This window comes from Crocodylus siamensis, chromosome 7 (genome assembly GCF_052110815.1).
Source record: "Crocodylus siamensis isolate JL-2025a chromosome 7, ASM5211081v1, whole genome shotgun sequence".
NCBI classification, from domain to species: Eukaryota; Metazoa; Chordata; order Crocodylia; family Crocodylidae; genus Crocodylus; species Crocodylus siamensis.
The window spans coordinates 96,494,520-96,518,363 of NC_143401.1; the positions used below are offsets into that span (position 1 = coordinate 96,494,520).

The 23,844-nt window shown below is 52.8% G+C and overlaps 1 protein-coding gene across 4 annotated transcripts in view; it reads right to left on the reverse strand.

Annotated features, from left to right (window-relative positions):
* SUFU (SUFU negative regulator of hedgehog signaling) overlaps nucleotides 1–23,844 on the reverse strand; it is a 127,292-nt gene that overhangs the window by 5,394 nt on the left and 98,054 nt on the right. For 3 of the 4 annotated variants that reach the window (XM_090057542.1, XM_090057541.1, XM_090057540.1), the window contains exons 9-11: nucleotides 15,189–15,323; nucleotides 13,673–13,811; nucleotides 2,341–2,409 (exon numbers count right to left, since the gene is read on the reverse strand). In XM_090057542.1, the coding sequence (XP_089913668.1) occupies nucleotides 2,341–2,409; nucleotides 13,673–13,811; nucleotides 15,189–15,323 (343 nt within the window). Of the gene's footprint in view, nucleotides 1–2,340; nucleotides 2,410–11,076; nucleotides 11,558–13,672; nucleotides 13,812–15,188; nucleotides 15,324–23,844 lie in introns of those variants that run through there. The other variant, XM_090057543.1, reaches the window with a different exon arrangement.

Sequence of the window (23,844 nt, forward strand, 5' to 3'; positions counted from 1 at the left end):
GCTGCGCAGGAAGTATTTCCCCATCAGTGTATTTTGGACCGCAGTGGACATGAGATAATGTGGCCTGTGTCTCTGCTGCCAAAGTCAAGTTGGGAGGCTGCAGCCCCAGCATTGTTTACTTCCTCTGCTGGGCGATTGTTCCCATCGCCACCCCTGGCCCCGATCTCAATAAAATCTTGCAAGGGGCAAGTCTCTCCCCTCCCACTTCAAGGGCTCCATTTCCTCCAACTCTTCCCAGGCCCCACGATCCCCTTTGTTTGCTTTAGAGCAAGACTCCCAGGGACTGGAGAATGCTGCCTCGGGGGCGGGGAGGGGAAAGCCTCTGCTCTGCTGAGAACGAATGGCTGCAGGGGCCGAGCAGGGGTGACCGCGTTCCTGAGCTCACTTGGGGCCCAATTTATGCCTAGGCAGAAACAGGGCAAACCCCATGACTTCCCTAGCATGCGGACAAGGCTGCTAGCTGGGGGCTAGCCCATATGTCATCCCACAGTGCACCGCATCCCGCTGGGGGGTCACCTCAATGCGGCAGTGGGAAGTGGGGTCCCACAGCTCGAGGAGCACTGCCACCACCGTGCCAGGCAGCCCCAATGGGAGCAGCTTTGCTGTGGTCTGCGCCAAACTGTGGCAAGCAGAAGCCAGATGAGCTGCTCCCCTGTGACCGTGCAAGGGGTGGGCAGACAATTTCTGCCTGGAGGCCAAGACTAGGCAGAGGGGGCTGGGAGTGGACCTCATAGATTTCATGCACATTAGGGCTGGAAGGGACCTCGGGAGATCATCGAGTCCAGCCCCTGCCCAAAGGGCAGGAAGTCAGCTGGGGTCATAGGATCCCAGCAAGATAAGCATCCAATTTACTCTTGCAGCGAGTCGGAGGCTTCCAGGGGGCTCACGAGCAGGTCTCAGAGTGGGAACCTAAATGCCAAGTAGGGCCACAGTCTGAGGCAGGTCCTGGTTGTGTGTGGGGCATGATGGCGGCCTGGCTGTCCCCAGTCGTGTGGGCTGGGGCTTTCAGATGAACACTGCAGCACTCCAGGCCTGCTGGCTGCGAGGTGCCCAGAGCTGCTGGGAAGAGGCTTTGGAAAGCTGGGGCATGGTACACTCGGTACTAAGATCTTGTTGCATCAACAGCCTGGCCCAGCTCACTCTGGGAACTCACCAACACCCGCAAACCCAATTGGCAGAGGCCTTGGAGCCAGGACCTAGGGAGGGGAACGGGTGCAATACTCATTTTCTGTCCCATAAGGTGCTTCGAATGCCCCGTCCCCTTCTGGGTCTCGAGCTCGGGTTCGCTTTTGCCCTGCCAGTGAGGAACGACCAGTGCGACAGACACGGCTCTGCCACTGCCTGCTGCATGCTGAGCTTGCACCTGATACGCAAGTCATGCCACTGATTCAGGTTGTGGGCCAGCTCAGCTCAGGGGACCCCCAGCCCAGAGGTCTGAAGCATGAAAAAAGCAGCAGCAAAGCCTCCTCGGAGCCCGGGCTGGGCCTCCAGGAGGTCGGGGGTTCCTTTCGCTGCACAGCTGGAGCGGGGGATTCTCCCTCTGCAGCTCACACTGGGTTTTCCCACCTCTGCCGCTGGATATCGGCAGCTGCCAGAGGCTACGGAGGCAGCACAAAGTAGGGTCCTGTACCTGAAAAAGCTGTGGCCTTCCACCTAAAACTTGTACCACTGCAAAGTGGGAAAGGTTCCAATACAGCTTGGGCCCTTTGCTTTTGGAAGGAGCCACAGACCGCCAGCTAAGCAAAGCCTGGGCCACAGGCGCTGCCCAGCCATCCTATCTGGGACAGCGGATGCCGGCGGGAGAGAGCCCGGGATCAGGTTTGGAGGGCTGAGAGCTGGCCTGACAGCCCGCCGGGTGCTCGAACCCCACCAGCAGCTGTTCCTGCTGCACATAAAACCTGTCGGGAGCCAGCTGGGGATGAAACAATTAGAGCAGGGAGTGCTCTCTGGGAGGGGGCAGCCAGGAGGAGCCGTGCTACCAGTCCTGGGAAGTTTCCTTAGCATCCGCAGGGAGCTGTAAAACACAGGATTAAAAATACCACATGTCGCTCCTGCCCCTGCTCTTTGAAGTGGGGTGGGATGCCTCCGTGGGGCACAGGGAAGGGACTGAGCTGCTAGGTGAAGGCTAAGCTTTCCGGAGCCGCAGTGGCTCAGCGCTGCCTGGCTGGCGACGCACGGCTGCGGGAGGCCAGTGGGTCGGATGGGGGGCAGCCAGGATGGGCGGCAGGTGTGAGAAAGCCCCTGTCCAGGCCCCCAGACCGAACACAGTCTTTGAAGTGCAGACAGGCTGCTGCACGCTCAGGGCGCTGGAGGGGGGAGACAGGAACAGCGTGGCCTTACTTCCTCCGGAGACGTCAGGTCCTCCAGGTCCTCCAGCATCCTTTCGACGAACTCTTCGGTCAGCAGGATCTGCAAGTGAGACACAGACCGTTATTCTTTGGTGTGAGCTGCCTGCCAAGCTGCAGGCTCCTTTCTTCTGCACAGAGAGGAGACTGTACTTGCTTCACTTTCTTGGCAGCACAAAGGCGGGAGGCCTCTTGCTCACGGTGCTGCTGCCCCTGCCAGTGCCAGCAAGGCTCGGATTATCAAGCAATCGTCTTCCCCTGTCAATTATCTCCCTGTGCCCGAAAGGATGAGGGAAGGGGGAGGCAGAGGAAAGGGCTGCAGGGGGTAGTGGGCAATGAGAACGTTTCTATCTGGGGCACTGAAGTGAAGCCTTGTGTTACAGCTGGGGTCTGCCTGCTGGGCACTACCAGGACTCTGCTCTGGAGAGCACAGCGCCATTAAGAAGCCCCACAGATTGGGATACACAGCATGGCTCTCAGGACCCTCCGACTGACCCTTCCCTGTCTTCACCAGGCCCACCCATCACCTGCCCCTGAGGCACAGGGAAGCCTCCAGCTTGAGTGCCTTGGACAGTGGCTTCTGCCTGCCCGGCTGGCAATGGTTAATGCCAGGCCCCAGGCGCCCACCAAAGAGACCGCAGGAGTCATCTGCTGCATCCTCCCCTGCAGAGGCAGGTTCAAGTACACCCAGACCAGCCTGGACAAGCTCATCGCCCAGGCACTGCCCAGCATTCCTGGGTAGCCTGCCCCAGCGTGTCGTTGCTCATGTGATTATAATAACTTGGCTTTTTTACTAACGTTTTTTTAAGCCTCCCCCAGAGGTGCTGGTGCTGCTGCAGTGCAGGCTGGGGGTGGGACGGGGCTGTGCCAATGCTACCCCTGGCACCAACCCCGCAGGGTCCTGGCTGGAGGTTCTTGCCCCTGTGCTCAGGCTCAGACCGATGCTGCACTTGGGGTCAGGAAAGGATTCCCCCCCCCGGTCAGACTGGTACAGACTGGGGGGGATGGGGGCTGCCTTCTCCTGCAGCGAGGGCACAGCCTCTGCCTGGGGTCTCTCAAACATCTATGAACAACCTTTGCTGCAGCAGGACATTGGCCACCGCAGCCCCCCTGCTTTCCCTGTGGCAGGGTCGGGTGTTATGTCTGCTGCTTTGTCAGGAGTGACTGTATAGTTTGCCAAGAGGCTGGACAATGGATGTCTCTGGGATCTGATCTTGCCTCAGCCAGGGGTTGGGCCGGATGCAACCTCCGCAGGTCCCTTTCAGCCCCACGGCTCTAGGATTCACTGACTTAGCATCTTGCCCAAATCTTGCTGGCTGCAAGCTCTTGTCGTTCCCCAGCAGTCATAGAAAACGACTGATCAGCACTCCTCTATAAACTTCTTTACATACTGGATTTTTGTCTCTCTGTCTCCCTCCACTTCTCTTTTCTAAGGAAAACCAGCCCAGTTTCTTCAGCCTTCCTGTCCAGGGCAGGCTTTCCAACACTCTTGCCACTGCTGTTGCTGTGCTCGGGACCCCCTCCTGTATCTTCCTTAAAGTCTGGGATCTGCTTCCACCCTGATCTTCCCTGCCACCTTGCTGCCCAGCCAGCTGTGCCCCCTTTTGCATTTGCTTTCTCCTCCCAAAGTGCAGCACCTGGCATGCATCTCACCCCCACTCCATCAGCCAAGTCTCTCAAACCAATACTGAACAGACTCCGAGGGGACCCCCCAGAAGACGCCTGCTCAATGCAACAGGAACTCAGAGAGTGATTATTTCAGACCAATATACAGCCGCACCTGACCACTCAAAGGGTTGCATGGGAAGCCCGTGGCCTGCTCTGCGAGACTCTCCGATTCTGCCAGACAGGTCCAGAAGGGAAGGCACCAATCCCTCAAGCTGCTCTTACCAACTGCTGACAAAATGAAGGAGGCTGACAAGGCGTCCCTGGACCGCCAGCCCCTTGGGGCATGGGCCCTGCGCCAGCACCTAACCACACACCTGGGAGCACTGCAGCACCGCGGGTGAAGCGATGAGGAGCTACGACACCTGCGGATTGGAGACACCAGGTTGTTGATGGACAGGGAAGAAAGCTGGACAGAAACCGAGGGGGCTGCTTCCTTGAGGCCACCCTGGCTGGCGGGTGGGGAGTTACCCAAAGGGTGAGCTCAGCAGGGAGAGGCGGCCTGGGTAAGGTACCGTAGCCCTGCGGGCAGCCGCGAGTGACAGAGCGGTGGGTGGGAAAGACAGAGAAGAATGCGACCGATGGAGCAATCTGCCCGGCGGCCGGGAAGGAAGGAATCAGCCGTCAGAGCAAGCAGAGGTGGGACAGGAGAAAACACGCATTAGGCAACAGGACAAGACGAGCCAAAATTAATGAGGCGGGACGGGCAAGCAGGGGGCAGTGAGAAGGCTGGCTCTGGCACCAGGAATCAGATCCAGGGCTGGGAGGGAAGGAGAGACTCCAGGGACTGGAGAGGCAGGACAGGGGAAACAGGCTCTTGGAGGAAGGAGTCTGTCTGCCAGCCAGAGAAAGACCGGATGTGAGGAGCGGACGAAGTCCGCAGGGTCAGAGGGATGGGCATGGTCCATGCACGGGCTGGGCAGAACAAAGGGCGGTCGCGCCAGCCAGGGATGAACGTTAGCAGGGGCCAAGCGATGCGAACAGGCAGTCGACCGACCTGAACTGAAACAGGACGACACCCTGTGCCCAGCCCTGGACAGGGGACCAGAGAAGGAAGCCGGGGAGTGTGCGAGCGATCCCATGCTTAGGGCACGCTACTGTTTTTGGCAGCCTTTCCCCCCTTGCAGAAGAGAGAGGCCACCTTCTCAAGGCAGCTGGGAGCTCACAGACTCCCAAAGAGGTCTAGGACAGACGCAGGCCCCAGGCTCCTGTTACCGTAGACTCTGCCGAAACGTCAGGAGGCACCGGCCGGCCGGATTTCCACTCCTGGGAACGCAAGGCTGAGACTGGTCCTGAGACGTTTCTAGCACAAGGCCCGCAGCGAGACTGCCTCAGCCCCTCCTCACGCCCACTTCCCCAGCTTGCATGTGGCAAGCCTGTTCCCGCAGAGCTCTTAGCATGCGCGCCAGGCATGTGTGATATCCAAGGTGACATTCCCAGCAAATAAACACCAGCAACTGTCTGTCTGTCGCGGCTCACTTCACATCCGCTGGGACTGAAACCTCTGCAGCTCCAGCAGAACAAACAAGCCCTGGTCTTTGTAGGCTTCAGACCGGGACCTTGGTTCTTCCTTGGAGGAGCTTGCAGATCTTGGCAACTGGACACTGCTGAGAGATGGTGAACGTGGAGCAGCTGCTTCGCTTTCTGGAGATTGGCAGAGACTCTCGGTTGCGATGCAATGACGGGAAGGGCTATGCAAGTTCCAGGCCAAACGACAGGGTTTTCAGCAAGGTCGGTGCTGGCTCAGAGCTGCTCTCCCTTGGTACCTCCCGGGGAAGCAAACATGCTCTAGGACCTGCCGGTGTCCCACTGGGCTCCGGGTGGCTTCAAAGACTTGCCACACTGGCTCCAGCGGTGCTGCGCAGACACTGGTAGACTCAGAGCAGTGAGGCTGGATGGGATCCTCCAGAGGTCACATCTGGTCGAAGCCCCTGCCCAGGACAGGATCAGCCCGGTCCAAACCACCCCAGACAAATCCATCACTTGAACTCGTTGTAAAATGACAGCTCCGCCTTGGCGACGCCTGCCTGCCATACACACAAGGAATGGCGTCGGAGCCCAGACGGGCCTTTCTGAGGTGCTTCTCTCCACCTTGCACAGCCACGGTCAAGCGGGGTCTTCACCAGGGAATCCAAGGCCTGATCCAGGGGTGGGGGCAAGCGCCTGCAGCCCCCAGGGAACAGGGTCAGGCTCCATTTTATACATGCCTGGTGGCTCTGTGAATGTGCCGCTTATTGAATCAACAGGGGCAGCTCCAGGCCTAATACTCAGGCAGCCTCCTGCTTTCAGGAGGATCAGGCCCACTGCAATGGCTTGGAAGCCTTAACAGGGAACAGGCTAGTCCTCACCCATGGATACAGCTTCCCCGAGTTGCTTATAAGCCTGGCCTGGAGGGCAAGTGTCTGATCACAGGAATCACAGAGCAGCCAGGCTGGAAGGGACCTGCAGACGTCACATCCAGTCCAACCCCTTGCATGGGGCCGGACCAGCCCTATCTGAACCACCCTGTGCAATCCATAATCTAAACTCGACGTAAGACTGTCACCCCTGACATAATACCAGACATCACATCTGAACCTGCCACAGGGAAAGCAAAGGAGATACCTTGTCCCATGTGCTCTACCCTACAGGCAGTCCCTGGCGCATCACCAGGCCCATCCCTCCCTGGTCTCGTGTGGAGAGCAGCTCAGCGTAGAGGCTGGTTCTCCTGCTCAGCTCGTGACATGTCTTGCCCAGCAATGCAGTGGGGAGGCAGCCCCTCCAGGGCTATGTTGCTGCATGAATTCACTGCAGACTTCCCCTCGGCCTCGCCGTAACTACCCGAGGGAAATCTCTTCACTGGGCAGCTCTGCTGCTATGCTCCTGGGAGGCAAAGAGACCTTTCTCTGGAAGGACAGGTACTTACATGTCCCTTGGGCCCAGCTTGCTCCAGTGAGGGGTATTATGGTCCTGGGGCGGGGAAGTACAGGCCGCCTGCCATCCTTTCCTTCCTGTGACATCCCTACTCTGCTGGGAGAGCTTTCAAACCCACCTGGCAACAGGGAACGGGGCAGTTTGGAGCCTGCCGGCATTGCTGTCGATGACCTGCGTGGGGTTGCTGCAGTGCCTGTCACAGCAGCCTGGGAAGGGAGATGACAACAGCCCATGCACAGGCAAATTCTCTGGGATGCCACAAGCGGTGTTGCTCCATCTGGCTGCCTTGAGGGGCATCCCCATCTCCCTGGGGCGAGGGGGCTCTCCTGGGCAGCACACCAAAGCTGGTATCTGGTCTTGGCCTGACATCCAGCCTGCTCGCTAGGACTTTCCCTCTGGGAGTCTGGGTGTCAGGCTTCATTCCAGGAAGTGCTGAATTGTTCATACAACGTGGAATAGCATCAGAGGACTGAGTACCCTCTTCCCCCAGGGATATGTACCCAAGAGCTTTGCAAGTGGGCATCATCCTGGGGGTTGGGAACCTGGGTTCATGTCCTCCCTCGCCGGAGGGAATAGAGCTTGGGTCTTTTAATCTAACCCCGAAGGGACCAGGCACAAAGGAGAAGGCAGCCACCTCCCACCTCTTCCTGCCACTTGGCAAGTCCAGCTCATTTCCTGCCACGTTCCCATGAGTGCCCGAGACAGGAGGCTGCTCTGCTGCCAGAGCATCTTGTTCCAACAGGAAATAACATTCCTCAGTTTTTATTTCATCAAGGAAAAACAAAAAAATCCCCCCCAAAACTGTGTTCTGGTTGATGCACCTGCCTGCTCTTTGGTTCAGCTGCTGGGTGACCTGCACAGCCCCACGTGCAGGAAGGCCTCGTAGGCCGCTTCTGCGGCTGCGTCCTTCCAGCTCCAGGAGGTCAGACGCTCTGCAGAGTGTACGCACAAGCCCTACGGTGGACTGAGCTGGTAACCAGTCCTGGTGTTAAGGGCACCAAAAGATTTTGAGCAGAAGGCCCTGTATGATGTTGTGTGCTAATGGCTAAGTCTGACGTCTACCATGCCCAGGCCTTGGGGGAAGGAGATTCAGTCATTTCAGAGACGTTCAAGGACAACACAATTCAAGGGTATTTAAATGTTTTTCCAGCCACCCTCTGAGAAGCTGCTGTGCTGTGGAAGGGAGATCCCAAAGGGGCCCTGGTGTGGAGGAAGTCACTGTGCTGACCCAATGACCTGGAAGCACTTAGGCCTTCTGAAAATCACCCTATACACACATATATTGGAGACTGGCAGCAAAACTGAGGGTCCTTCGCTCCTGCATATGCCCCAGCCCCGTGGGGCTTTGCCAACCACATGGAGCATGCTCTGACCCATGCTGCAGTGGCTGGGCAGAGCTTTTCCTGCACTCATTCTTCCCAGCTACTACCGCTGTTACCGGCAGGGAGCCTCTCCTGTGCTTGCCAGCTTCTCCTGCAACTCGAGGCAGCGGTGGAGGATGGGGAAGCCACCGAATTGCATGCAGAGAGCTCAGGAGTGGAGGGAAGTGGTGGACAGGTCACCTGGTTGTTCCTTCTACGACTAGGTGACCTATCGCCTGGACAAAGGAGAAGAGATTGATGTCATATATCCTGACTTCAAAAAAGCCTTTGATCTGGTATCCCATGATCACCTCTTGGCAAAACTGCCCAGTTGTGGCCTTGGGTCCACCAGGATCCGCTGGCTGGGAAATTGGCTCCGTGGTCGGACCCAGAGGGTTGTGATTGATGGCAGTCACTCATCGTGGTGCCCTGTGACCAGTGGGGTCCCTCAAGGCTCTGTCCTTGGACCCATATTGTTCAACATCTTCATTAATGTGGACATTGGAGTCAGAAGTGGACTGGCCAAGTTTGCTGATGACGCCAAACTTTGGGGCAAAGCATCCACACCTGAGGACAGGAGGGCGATCCAGGCTGACCTGGATAGGTTCAGCAAATGGACAGATGAGAACCTGATGGTGTTTAATGCTGAAAAATGCAGCGTTCTCCACCTTGGGAGGAAAAACCTGCAGCATCCTTATAGGCTTGGCAGTGCTACGCTGGCTAGCACTATGGAAGAAAGAGACTTGGGGGTCATCATTGACCACAAGATGAACATGAGCCTCCAATGCGATCCTGCAGCTAGTAAAGCGACCAAAACGCTGGCCTGCATCCATAGATGCTTCTCGAGCAAATCCCGGGATGTCATTCTCCCCTTGTACTCGGCCTTGGTGAGGCCGCAGCTGGAGTACTGCGTCCAGTTTTGGGCTCCACAATTCAAAAAGGATGTGGAGAAGCTTGAGAGAGTGCAGAGGAGAGCCACGCGCATGATCAGAGGTCAGGAAAACAGACCTTATGACGACAGGCTGAGAGCCACGGGGCTCTTTAGCCTGGAAAAGCGCAGGCTCAGGGGTGATCTGATGGCCACCTATAAGTTTATCGGGGTGACCACCAGGATCTGGGGGAACGTCTGTTCACCAGAGCGCCCCAAGGGATGACGAGGTCGAACGGTCACAAACTCCTGCAAGACCGTTTCAGGCTGGACATAAGGAAGAATTTCTTTACTGTCCGAGCCCCCAAGGTCTGGAACAGTCTGCCAGCGGAGGTGGTTCAAGCACCTACATTGAACACCTTCAAGAGTAAATTGGATGCTTATCTTGCTGGGATCCTATGACCTCAGCTGACTTCCTGCCCTTTGGGCAGGGGGCTGGACTCGATGATCTCCCAAGGTCCCTTCCAGCCCTGATGTCTATGAAATCTATGGAAGAGAGAAAGACAGGAACGGGGGGAGTGCGAGGATGTGGAGGGCAGCAGCACAAGGAGAGTCTGCTAAAGAGCCCAGGCCCCAAAGAGTCTCGGCATCCATTCAGCGCCTCGCACAGAGCCGCAAGCCCACTTGTGCTGCAGGTGACAGCCGTCTCTGCTGGCTGCTCACCCAAGGGTCTAAAACGGCTACCAGGAAATGACCGGTGTAGGTCACAAATCCTCAGTGCTAGCGACACCCAGGCACAGGGAGTCCGACTGTGCAGGATGGATTGTGCTTGCTTGGGTTTTTCAAAGACGCGTCAGCAAACGCCGGAATTTAAGCTGTCCTTGTAAAATGACATTGGCCCACCTGTGGGCATCTATTCCTGTCCAATCTTTCACCACGCTGTCCTTCCCGCACTCCAGGGCCTGTCTCACTCCGAGCCCAGCACTGTGCTCGGGGAATGGACAGCCACTCGCTACTGCTTTCTATCCTCCTCATCCAATCTGCTGCCCTCGGCCCATTCAGCAAAACTGTACAGCACTATTTTGGATGCACGGTTCCCATTACTGCATGGTCTGAGCACCTCCTAATAGTTAGTAACCGTGGCTAAGCGACTTCACCAAGGTGCTACCAGAAGCCTGAATGCGGGTCACCGAGCTCCAAACCAGCACTGTAACGACTTCACCGACCTCCCTTCTCCCTCTTGAGATGTATAATTATGACTGGTCTCCTGAGATTTCCTGTGGGGCTCGTTGCTGTAGTATCAGTGTTTCGCCAACACTAATAGATTTAGTTTCACATTATGCCCTTGGGAAGGTGGCATTTCTGGCTTTACAGACAGGAAACGGCAGCTGGAAGAAAGGGACGCTGAACCTGGCAAGTGTTCATTGCATCTGGATGCTGCTTTCTGTGATACAGTTTGGGCCTGACTTTGCGAAGTAGCTCCTACAGGCCTCAGATTCAGATTACAGACGGGAAGCCCATGATGCATATTCATGCTGTCCTGGGGTTGTTTTGTATCAGCACCCTTTAGCTTTTGGGAACTGCCACCCTTAGCAGGGTGCCAAGATGGGCACTGCTTCCCCTGGCTCCACTGGGGTACTGACTTATCCCCAGAGGCCAAAAGGCGATTTTGCTAAGCACTGGGTGCTGCTTCTGCTTTGGGCAGCCACTGCTGGGGCAGAAGCAAGGTGGGAGTCTTCAATCACACACAACATGAGTGGGTCGTGCGTCAGAGGCTGTTGCAGGAACTGATGGATACAGAGGGTCTGGCGTGAGCCAGGAGGACTCCCCGAACGGGTCTGCATCTTTGAATCAACATGATTTCCTCATTCGAAAATACATGACAGGATAGACGGAACTAAGCAATAAACCAGCTTGACATGCTGGACCTTTAATGGAATTTAGTTTCTTACACCTAATTAAACACGACTTAAATGAAAAATACTCAGAGTCCTTGGGAAAGGTGCCAGCTTGACAGCTCTGGAGGATGCAACAATTTAATCGTCCCCAGAGCGTGAACAGCGGCTGGGCAAGCTTCCCTCTGCATGCCCCTGCCTACAGGCTGCAAACCTGACCCGGAAGGAGTGTTGTTAGGAACAGGGCACTCGATTTTTATTGTTTTCGTGAGTTCTTGTCCCTTCTGTGAAGACTGCTAAAAAAGACAGCGAAGAGGGCAGCTTGCCATGGGGTTCAGGTGAAACGGAGCCTGTCCATTAGCAGTTACCAACTTGTGTTGTCAGCTAAACTTCCACCCAATGTCCGTGACTTCCAGCCCGCTGGGACTCATGCGAGCCAGAGCTGACAGGCTGCACAGCACCTCTCTGCATCAATCCCACCGATGACAGACGGGACCGGAGTGCTCTGCCCTGGCCCGTCACATGTAAACAAGAGATGCTGTGTTTAGGCTGCAGGTTGGACTGTCACAGAGGCAGGACTCTGGAGCAACAGGAGTCGGCAGGCAATGGAAGCTGCGTGGACTCATGGCCAGGATTTCTCAGGATCCTTCCCTAAGGGATGGGGAAAGTCCACAGCAGGAGAGGCCCCGTTTCTCCCCAGCCCAATGGCCTATGCTGCTCTGCCGCAGACCCTCACTGTCACCGTGCCCTGCTTCTGCCTTGGGATTTCTCGAGCTGGTCGGTGCCTCTGAGTCTGGGGGCTCAGCTGAGCAGAGGGGGGCTTCCTCTGTACATCTTGCTTGCAGGTCTTTGAGGGATTAAACCAGTCCTGGCAATCAAGGCCAGGGCTCTTAAGTGGCATGTCTTCCCTCCCCCCTTAGGCGGAAGCTAAAAGCACTGGGCTTAGGACCTTCTTCCTTCACCCCAAAGCATCAAGCTACAGCTCATGCATGTTGAGTCTGCAACCTTAAGCACCTGCCTGTATTATGTGATGTCCTGCATCTCCCAGAGGTCCACTGCCAGCTCCAATCTCAAGGACAAGGCAAAACCAGCAGGCATGGAGCAGGTCATGGCAGATGTTCCCTAGCAGAGGAGGCAAGGTGGGGCTTGCTCCCTTGAGAAGCTTTGCCTCCCCTCCTGGGGGCAGGAAACCTTTCCTCCCTTCCCAGATGATCCAAGTTAGTCATCAGTTTCCAGGCACAGCTGCTTTGAATGCAGCTGGTTTCACAAGGGTTAATACTAGTTACATGCCTGAACAGCGGCCTAATTATTGCCATTCCCCAGCTTTCAGAGGTTATGGGACTGCTCTACACATTAATACACTTCAAGATGCAGTGCAAATGCAAACAAACTCTGTTATGCTTGGAGTTAATGCAGTCACAAGATCTCGCGTGTCATGTATTGGCAAACACAAGACCCAAGCAGCGAGTGAAACACCCTTAAACCCGACTGTGCACTGTTAATCATTAGAAGAGAGCTGGGCTTTCCAAGCCACACAATCAAAGCCGGCAGCATCTTTGAGAATGTCACACGTGGGGTCCCGCACACATCAGTTATTTTACGAGTTGCAAAGATCTGCCTGTATGGTTCCCTCCAGATTTGTGAACATGTGCAGGGTAACGCCTTGAAAACCTGCCACGGCCGGCTTAACTGTAACGCCGGAGCAACACGTTGCACCACCGGGCCTAAAATAGCAGCACGCCTTGGAGACAGCACAGGGAAGGGAGAGATGCAGCTTGTTGCATCCAGTTCTCCTGGAAGAGGGCTTTCCTGCACAGACACAAATGTGCGCCTGCTTGGCCAGAGTTAACATCAGGAACTTGCTACAAGTGGATCTAGAGCTGAGTGAGAACAACGTGTGTTGTCCCCGCTTGTCCTTGCCTGATGGCTGGTCTGAACTCCAAAACCGTTCTGCCTCTCTGAATCCCCCCGTTTCACTGTGGCAGCATAGGAAAGGAATGAGAACAAAGAGAGCTTGTAAATGCTCTGTGAGCCCGAGATGCAAATGGCTGTTTTCTTTAAATAAATACCATACCTTCTCACATACAACACGTCCCCAAACAAAACATGCATGTCATTTTTGAAAGGCAGAACGAAGGAAAAAGATCTTTCCCTGTGAGCCTCTGTTATGGAAGGGGAAAGGGGCCTGAGAGAAAGCATCCATCACTGGCAACTAGGGAATCCAGCATGGAGCATGTGGAGCTTCCCTTTTGCTCTTTCTTGACAGCGGCTTTAAGCATCAGAAACTTCTGTAACCATTGCTCCTCATTTATAATGTGCACCCCAATTTTCAGCACCTGGATTTTGGGAAGAGGGGGTGTGTGTGTTATGTGAGACAATATGGTATTAGTTGAAACTGCTGAACAGTGTTTGTTTCACATTCCTTTCCTACAACTGGGAATAGTTCTGTATTTCTAATTGCTTTTGGAGCTATTGAAGGTGCTGCCTGTTAATCATCACAAAACTTGCAACAGGATGTGTAGCTGGGCTGCGCTATTTTTAGGGCAGGGAACTTTGAGGGCTTTGTAAAGGAAGAAGGTGCAAGAGGAAGAGCGGGTGGGATGGGGAAGAAAGAAGCTCTCTCACCTGTAACCAAGGCCCATGTGCTGCATAGGGGTGTTCTTCTGTAGCAAAGGCTCCTTCTACTCCTGTCGATACAAATGTGATCGCCGTGTCCCCTGTAATACTTTTATACGTAAAGTGCCGTCCATGTAGCAGCCTGCCCCTGGAGAGCACAATGTTCACACATGAACAGAGAGGTCAGGAACCCAGACGGCCTCAAATGAGCTCTTGGGGTCACCCGGCAGCATAAGGACTCATTTTGTACAAACACATGAATGACTTGCCTTGTCCCTCTCGATGGGCTGGGAGTCCCTGCTAAAAGTCTGGATGTCCTCCCACCCGCTTAAATACCAAGACCTCACTTCAGAATCGCAATCCTTCTAGTCTGGGAAGACCGAGCAGGATTATAATAGGATCTCAAATCACCACGGTGGTTGTGGACAGAGTTACGGCGTAGGACTTCCACCTCCCTCTGCCCAGGGACTGAATCCAGAATCCACAGCACCAAACCTTGCCATCAGCTTAATCACCTGGCCCCAAATTCTACGTGAGTTAGCTGATGTCATAGTAACCCATTGCCTATCACTTACCAAGATTAAGGTGTGTCAGTGAACTTGTGTCCAAAAAGACATTCACTAGGAGAGAGACATGTGTTCCTCTCAAACAACAAAGGCCTACTTCTATAATGCTTTCCATGTGGGAATTTCAAGTTGTGACCCAGGCATTTGTGTTCCCCGCATCTATCAGATGCTTTATGCCCATTTTATAAAGGAGGGCATGAAGGCTGAATTTATGTGACTTCTATTTATTTTAAGTTTGGTAGCTGAATTCTGTGAGTGGTCACAAATTGCCACACCCTATATCCACGCTACCCCCCTTAGCCTGCAGGGAACATTTACTGGGTCAGACCCCAGGTTCATCTTCCCCAGTCTCCTGTGTCACACGGTGGCAGAGAGCGGAGGCTGGAGGGGAGGATGAACTGGGTCTGACCAGGGTTTTTGCTCTCTCCCTTGCAGCCTCCAGCATTAAAGGAGGAAGTTCTGATTCAGAGACTGTCCCTTTATCTCCCATACTTAATAGCTATGGATGCCCCCTTCCTCCAAGAGCCTGTCCAACCCCTTTCTGAATCTGGCTGAACTGTGAACTTCCACATTTTGTGGCATTGCGTTTACAGGTATAGAAGTGACAGAGTGTCTGCCCATACAAAACATGCCAAATGTTTGTGTACAAATGTGCAAGCTAACATCCACGAAAGGGCCTTCGTCTGATCGCATGGTTAACTGCCTGAGTCCCGAGTCTGATCAGAGAAGCTCTCCTCTTCAACCCTCAAAATAAACGGTGGAAAAGCAGGAGAGTAAGGAACGATCTTAGCAGGAGGAACACATGTGCAAAGTGCCATCTGCTTCCAGCATTTTTAGCAAAGTGTTGCAGCTCTGGCCTTTACCAATCTAGCTGTGATCGTCTGTGTGAAGGAATGACAAGTGCCAAGGAGAACCACAGCTGCTGAACCAAGGCCAAGGAAGGAAGTGGCTTCTCTCACCTTAGACAGAGTGGAATCAGTGCCCCAGACTCCTGGTTGAACTTCAGGTGCACGCTCTCGAGCTGCCTTGTGCGGATGAGCTCGTGGGGAATGATAGCTGCCGAACTCTCGCTTTCTAAGCTATCCTTACGGCTCCTAAAAGAAGGAACAAAGGGCACATGGTTAGGACCTGAGCCCCAAACATTTGCTGGTAGTAGTATGGATGCTGTGGGGAAGAAAAAGGGACATTTCAGCTGTTATCTACAACAGCTGCGTGACAGCTGCTTAATGCCTGAAGAGCCCATCTAGTTTACAGCCACCCTTGTCTCTGTTAGAGGTGTGGCTCACACACACCACGGATCCCAGCATCCAAGGCTTTGCCCTGATCCAGTGATCAAGGACTGAAATTGGAGAATGCAACAGAGCCCCCAGAAGCACAGGAACCAGTTTCCTAAGGGAAAACAGCAAAATAACACGCGCTGTAAGGGAGAGCTCTCTGGCTGAGGCACAGCCCACGTGGGTCTTCTGTGATCTGGCCTCTACTCTCCGGGATTCTTTAAGGGAGGAGTGAGGCTAGGTGGAAAGGCTCTACACCGTCCCATTTAATTTGTTGCGGATCTATTGGCTCAGAGACCGATAGCAAAAAGAAGCTCCCAGAGCCTCTGTATTTCTTTTCCTTCAACCCAGAGCTTGCAAGTACTCTGCTTTCTGCTGGCATCAGGAGCAATATTCAGAGGACAAAATCCACTCACGAGTCGCAGAATACCGGTCGACCGCTTTCCCTCTCAAGTAGAGCTGCGCTCAAACAATGCAGTCTTTATATTTTACGAACTCGGTCGGTTCCGTATGGCCATGTCCTGATTAAAGGTTGCACTGTTATACGATTATGAACTTCCCAAGACAGCATCCTCTGTGTCATCAGGCAGGGATATCTCTAACTGCTGCACCATAAACTTCAAAACACTTTATATGTGCAAAGGGCAGAGCTGTAACTCCTCCTCAGATCACAGAGCATATAGAGAAAAGATATGATCTCTGGTGCAACAAGTTGACAGTTTATAGGGAACAAAACAAGATTAGATCAGGCAGAACGTGCTGGATGATTCAGAGAGGCCAGTTCAGGGAACAACAGCTTGGAAGGGGACAGACGGACAGAGTGCCATCAGCTGCAATGCAGTCACAAGAGACAGGGCTTACAATTTTCTCTCATCTGGCAATTATTCTTGATTTAACAGAAGCAATACCTTGCTGCGGTCTGAACTATGCCACAGGGTCATCTGTAGCTGGGGAGAGACGAAAGGAAAAAGGCTGGCTACAGCACCAGTCCCCCGACAGATAAAACATAGATCCAGCTGGCAGGACAAACCAAACCACTCACTGCCACCAAATCCTGACATGGTTTGGCTAAGCCCTGGCTCGAGCCCTTCTGTAGGGACAGATGGAGCCATGTTTCGGTTGCGCTGAGCGAACTGCGATGGAACAACTCTACACCTGCCGCCGATTTGATTTTCAGAGCGCCTCACTGCAGTTAACCTGGGCCCCGACTTGCCTCTTGCCCCCAGCTCCACTCCATGCAAAGCCACTGGACTGCATGTGGTGGCGCTGTCAACCCAGGCTCAGCTAAAACCCATGCGAGACTTTCACTTGGACTGGTAACCTTCCCGCTTTGCAACGAGGATTCAGGTTATGCCATTTGAAGGCTTGTAGTCCTCCAATACCTTGCCACAATCCCCCCGCATGTGCAGACCACAATTCACTGGTGAAGAACGAGGGCAGCCCAAAGGACCACAGGCTAGGCAACCCCCATTGCCAGTGCTGCATAAGCAAAAGCAAAGGGAGGACACAGTAACTCAAGCATGGCTTTGCTGCGTAGCTGTTCACAACAGAGGGAGGTTCAATTTGGGTGCCAGGCATCTGGGTTCACTCTGAAGTGAAGGCCTGGCCATCTCCGTAGCCTAGCTGGCACCAACGGCTGTGTTTAAACTGGTTCGGCAAACACATTTTACAGCTCTGTGTAGGTGGGGCCTTAAAACAGTGGAATGGGGCAGACTGTGAAGAAAGCCTTTGCAGTGCGACTACCTGAGAAGTGCACGGCTGATTAATGATCAATTGACCTTAAGCTCCGCTTTGCCTGAGCTTCCTTATCAGATCTTATATACACATTAAGCTGTGGGAAAGTCAGTCTGTCATCTAACGCTTCCAATTATTCATTACCAACCCCCCTGCCCCCAACAGGGTGTCAGCCATTAGAAACACATGCTTTTAGTGCACTTTATCAACTGTTGAGAACAGTTACAGAGTTTATGTACATTGGACCGTATCTGGAGTTATTCAGCACTCTTGTTAATAAAGACAAGAGGCTGGGCCCTTCGCCTGTCCCTGGAGGGCTTGGTGCACTCGGTAAAATCCTTAATGCTGCATCTAATAGTCAGTGAATTTAAATTTAGAAAGGACAGGCGTTTATGGAACAGAATTGCATACGCCGGTGGTTCTCCATCTCCTTTAGACTCCAGGGCCCCCTTGTTGGACTCGAGGCACCTCTCTGGAAAATGCCAGCTCTTTGCTTTCACTTGTTTTTTGACCGCAGAGAAATGAGAGAGCAATTCTTCTGCCACAAAGAATTGGAAAGCCCATGACAACGTTCTGCCCTCTTGACATGCTAGATTCCTGTTTGAAATCTCTAGGTTTATCTTGCGGAGCATGTGTTGGTGTTCACAACACTCAACAGGGCTAGTATTGCTTCGGCGCCCTGGTTGAGAATCACTGCCACTCAGCTTGCTGCAGACTCGGACTATAAACTCCTTGGGACCGGGGCTAGGTTTTGCGGTCGGTTTGTTTTCAAACACGCTGGTCTGCACAATGGGATTCTTCCATGCGCCTGTGAGTGAGTTTCCTAATACTGCAACTGGTATGGTCAATGAAGGTACAGGGGCTTACGGATTCAATAGAGATCATCACAAGCTGGACCAAAAGCTCTGGGAGGCTGGGGCTGGGTTTTCTGGTTTTAAACACGCTGGCCTGAACAATGCCTGGTACAACAGAGCTCTGATCCCTGAATGCAGCCTCCAGTTGCTCTAATCAGGATGATGATAACATGCTGAAGGGTAGGGGTGGGCTTTTTAATGCAAACTAAAATCTCCTGTTTCAAACCGGCAAAGGCTGTTTGTGCCTCAAGAGAAGGTGTTGACTAATGTGTAACTTCTGAAAGGAACCATTGGGTTTTCCAGATCTTAAATAATTAAGACTTAATATTAATGAGTAACCAGCCTCTCTCTCACACTCACAAAAGGTGGAAGTGTGAGGCAAATCTCTGGTTAGCTCTGAAAGGACACCAAGTTTTTACCAATTGCTTCAGTTAAAACCTCCCCCAAATAGTCACAACCCCTGGGTTTGTTGTTTAATGTGGGTGGTGTCCCTGTGATCCGCACTCTGCGGTGGACCGGTGAAACTAGGGTAGTGAAATCCCAAATCAGATCCTGTCTGTCCCATAACCTTCTGAACAGAAGAGGTAGTTGGCCATGTTAGTCTGACATCAGGCATAAGGTAGGATAGAGATGCATTGTATAGACTAACAGAATCAGAGATACGTAACTTTTCAGCATCTGATGAAGTGAGCTTCTGCTCATGGAAACTTATGCATCTCTGATTCAGCTTGCCTATAAGGTGCGGCATTGCCCTGACTTTTTTTCTAAACAAGGTATGTGATGTGGGTTGCTCCAGACAGGGCCCACCCACCACACAGCTACCGCAGGCTAGTAAACAGCTTGGCACATCACCATGATCGGGCTGCGACTGGCTATATCCTGGTCAGCCCCAACCATGCACGTGGAGCAGACCTGGCTAGTCCCTCCTCTAAAGGGACCTAAGGATGCGGTCTCAAGTGTGGATGCTGCCACAGCTCTGTGTCCAAGTGGCTGGAGTGCTGCGGTATTGCAGGATAGCTGTGATAGGATAGACAAAAGTAAGAGAACACTGCCCAGATTTTCTCAGCGTGCTCCAATACACATAAGAGCCTGGGTGGAGACACGCCACAGGGACTAGCTGAGTGTTGCTGCACTGCTGACACCACTCAATTGTTTGTTGTAGCTGGCTCAGATGCAGCCAGGGTGGGATGTTCAAGACTAAAAGCGCTCCTCCTACATGAAGGCTAGACATGTTTCTTTTAGCAATGGCATAGCTGCACCAAGTGCCAACAGTGAAAGCACTCGGGGATGTGTCTGAATACACGAAGCTCACCTAAGATGGTCCATACCCACATGGAGCATCTGTAGCACTGAGCTACATCGCAATGGAGGTGAGGGTCTCAGCTACTTGGTGTTCAGATGGTTCTGGAAGAAGGATGAACCAACGCCCTCCTAAATAGACCAAGAACTGGGACAGGAAGAGTCTCACTCTTAAAACACAGTGTTAGCCATTAGAATACCTGGGTTCTGCTCCCAAACCTCTGCCAAGAACTCACTTGTCACTTTTCCGACCCTATGCTATGTTTTCCAGGCTCTGACGTAAAATCCTCATGGATGTCAGACTTGGTAGTTTTTGCTTTGGGGAAGCTAGCAGGCATAGGCCCCAGGTGGTGGCAGCAGCAGCAGTGGCAATAAGGCCCACCACCACTACAGAGGAAAAGGCTGCTTGTGCTTCACCTCTGCTAGGCTTTTACCCTGAGATATGTGACCTGATGGTGGAAAACTCACCTTTCCCCGCAAGACGATGGTGCTTGAAATTTGCTTTAAACATTGCCTCGGCTTTTCCATGTATGAAGTGGATCTCCTTCCCTCCCTTCCTTGAGGAGGGGGTTCTTTTGTGGTATCTTTTACTGGACCAACTGTATAGCTGAGAGAGATGTTAGACAGGTTTTTGGACCTGCACTGCCCTTCCTCAGGTCTGGGAGAGAAGCAGACAAAGCTTGAGCTAAATAGGGGATAGAACAAAGTCAAATCTATTACTTCAGATGCAAATGCTTTTATTGCATCTGTTGTTTCGCTTGAGTTGTGTTTACTTCTCTCTTGGACCTGCGGAAGGGCACTATCCAGCTTCTCTCCCAACTACAGAGTTGTTCCAATAAAAGATATCACCAACCACCCCCCCAAATCTCTCACACCTTTCCTGGACCATCACAGCTATAAGACTCCTCCAGCCCTGCAAGGATTAAGGACAATGATTACAGAGTGCTCCAAGAAGCAAGGACAGAAGGTGCTAAGGGAAGGCTGAGAACGGGATCCGACTTTCGGGTTAGGGAACATGTAACAAGACACAGGACTCTGTGAGAAACATTAACATTCTTTCAGTAGGAGTGGAAATCCTCATCCTGGCCCAGAGGAAGGGTGATGGCCCAGACGAGGGGGTGCTGGAATTGCTGGGGCGTTATTAATGAAAAGCTCATGTTGTAGCTTTCCCTGCCGTACGCAGCTTGTGAGAAGCAAAAGGACAATTTGCAAAAACTCTGGTTTCTCTCAATAACATCTCTGGCTTCACGATCACCATCTCCCTGTAACCATTTGCTCCCCCCACAACCCATCACCAAATAAATCAGCAGCGAAGGCCAGCGTTGTTGTATTTGTTGACTAAAGATCAAACTGCCTATGATGTAAAATGCTGCAAACTTGGTCTATTCCAGATTGAATACTTCATCCAACCCACACAAATAATTCATGTTTCTCTGCGTCCAGAAAAAACAAGTTGGCCGAAGCCAGGCGGCTCCGTTCGGAAAGGCAGTGCCGTTCAAATGCAAGCAGCAGGCCGGAAATGCCCCACTTTGAGGACTGCACATCTAGCATTTTATGAAACTGGAGGGGAGTTGGGAAGATTAAAGCACATTTCCAACTGACTGGAGGCTGGTGGGAGGTGTCAATGTGGGCAGTTGTCAGATTAATTCTTTAGATGATTACATTCTTTTTTGTTTCTTTCAAGCTGTTTGTAGTTGGATCTGATGCCTCCTTGTTCCGGGCGAGTGTATTGCAGCAGTTACCAAGGTGACTTTAGCTGACTTTCAACTATTTTTTTTTCCCTCCCAGCTTCAGTTTCTATCAACAGCCTGAGCCTTGGGGTTTTTTTTTTTGAAATCTTGTGAATGAAGATTAACAACAATACAGCTAGCCCAAGCTGAGTGGATTTCTAAAGCTGGGATCCTGTAGGATGGGTGGCCAAACTTTTGCCTGTGGGTGAGGCACGGACTGTGGCCCCCACCAGCTTTCAAGAGAGAAAACAGGCCGGGGATGGGGGGTGGGGAACTACAGGTCCCAGCATGCGATGCTCCGTCGTGATCCGAGCAGCCGCACGCTGGAACCTGTAGTCTCCCGGGGCCCCCTCTCTGCATTACAGATGAAGGTGGCTGCAATCTGCTTCGTTTGATGCCAATTAAGCAGCAGCCCGCGGGGCTCCTGGAGAACTGCCAATGCAATCACTGGTTGCGCAAAGTTTGGACTTCCCTTCCTTATAAGACAAGTCATGTTTAGAGCAACATTTTCTCAAGCTGTCCTGATGGCAGTTGTTTTATAGGTTTCGAGAGAAACCAGGCTGGTTAGGTCGCAACAGCTTGCTTGCTTTTTAAAGATCCGACAGCATGATCTAGTGGGCAGACCGCTGAATTTGGCCTTCACATTTTACTCCTAGCTGACACGGATGTACAGCCAGACCTTGGGAAAGCCAATTTGGCTCTCTGGGCTCCCATTTCCCTCTTCAGCCTCTCTCAATCTCTACCTGCACTGGAAGCTGCTCAGAAGAAGATCGACTCATGCTGGCTATGCCTCTGCTGCACCACGTAGCTGATTTCTATCCTGATTGCCTCTATCTACCACCAAGAGAAACCCTGGATCCTGGGATGGAGGTGCTTTCAGCCTGTGCATGGAGGTTAGAGAACTTGCTGTTTTAGGGTGGAAGTTGCCTTCTTCACAGTGAGGACAAAGGCAAAGGTTACTTGAGAGCCAGCAATTCTCCAATGCCCTCCCCACAACTGTCCCTGTCCCCCACAAAGATGACAATCCTACAGCACCAGAACAAAGAAGTACAGTCAGACGCACCTGGACAAGGGCAGAAATCAGGAGGGTGTGACGGCACTTGCTCTCACGCCAGGCTACCCCTTGCAGACAACAGTCTCAGTTAACTGCAATGATGATCTGCTCTGTGTGCATGTGTTTCTACAGGCCCTTGAACAAAGGGGTCCTGAAAACGTCAACCGTGTATAGGATAAGTGACAACCACTTTTCTCCCACCTACAAACCCCCTTGGAAAGAGGCGTTATAGTTGTGCTAACCCTCTGCGGGTGCTAGATCCTCCTGCATCTAGCCCTGGCCCGGAATGGAGAGATCTCAGCAGTATTCCTGGTTCTGCCAGCGACTCTCTGCGGGATCCTCAGCGCTGTACAGCAGCCTGTAAAAAGGAGACAACACTCCCTTCCCACGCAGGCGCGCCACGAGGATTACAGCCATGTTGGCAGAGCCCTTACAGATTCTCACACGGATGGAGCCTCGGAGAAGGGAAACGTCTTAGATCAGTGACAGTGACAGGCAGTGCATTTCCAGGCATTCGCTAGGCACTTGACCTACAACCTCATGCCTCATAACACACCCCTGAAGTGTATTAACTCACCCAAAAATGCACCTGCCTCTTGCCTGTTCAACATTCCTGACTTGGGCAAGTCTCCCACTGCACTCAACGGGAGTTTGCCTCAATAAGCAAGACTGGATTGGAGCCTTATTGCTTAATTATTGCAGAATTGGAAAGCGAAGCCAGAACTGGACTGTTTCAGAGAACTCGGCAAGGCTCCACCTTGCACAAATGTTTGGCAGCGGCTGCTGAAGACAAGAAAATAGCGATGAAAATAACAGTCCCTCAAATGTGAACCAAGTGCAAGCAGTAAGTGACAGCTAGAATCACTCGGGGAAGCAAAGAGCCCAGTCGATGCTGTGTACCATCACTGCAAATCCTGTGCTCTGATACTATGGGAAAAGCTGCCTCAGAAGTACCTGAGATAGAGCTCATTAATTCACAGTGGTGAGTGGGAGCCCTGGCGAGAGTTACTAAATTTAATGAATTAGGAAATGCTTGAGCGAACTGCTTTTTAAAGTCAAAGGCACTGCAGCAGGAATGCGCTCTCCAAGTACGTGTGGCTGTAGCAACTGTTTATCATAGAAAGTGAGGGCTGGAAGGGACCTCAGAGGTCACATCTAGTCCAGCCCCCTGCTCCAAGCAGGACCAGCCAGCCCAACTACACTGTCCCAGGCACGGCTTTGTCTACCTAGGTCTTCAAAACCACCATGGATGGAGAGTCCACCACCTCTCTGGGTAACTCATCCCAGTGCTTCACCACCCTCCTAGTGAGAGTTTTTCCTAATATCCAACCTAAACCTCTCTTGCTGCAGCTTGAGCCCATTGCTCCTTGTCCTCCCATCTGCCCCCACTACGAAAAGCCCAGCTCCATCCTCTTGCAAACCTCTTCATCCTCAAACAGCAACTTGCAACTATTTGAAGGAAGCCATGAATCATGCTTAGAAGTGGGACAGAATTGTATCCTGTCAAAGGAAAGCAGTGCCAAGAGGACACAATGAGCTCTTAAAAACTTCGCTGGAACCCAGGGGCAGATCCCAGGGAACATGGGTGTGCCTTACCAAAGAACTGGCACAGCAAGGAGTAGCCATTCTGGGCAAATGCAACCTTTGCTCATCCAAAAACTCGCATCAGC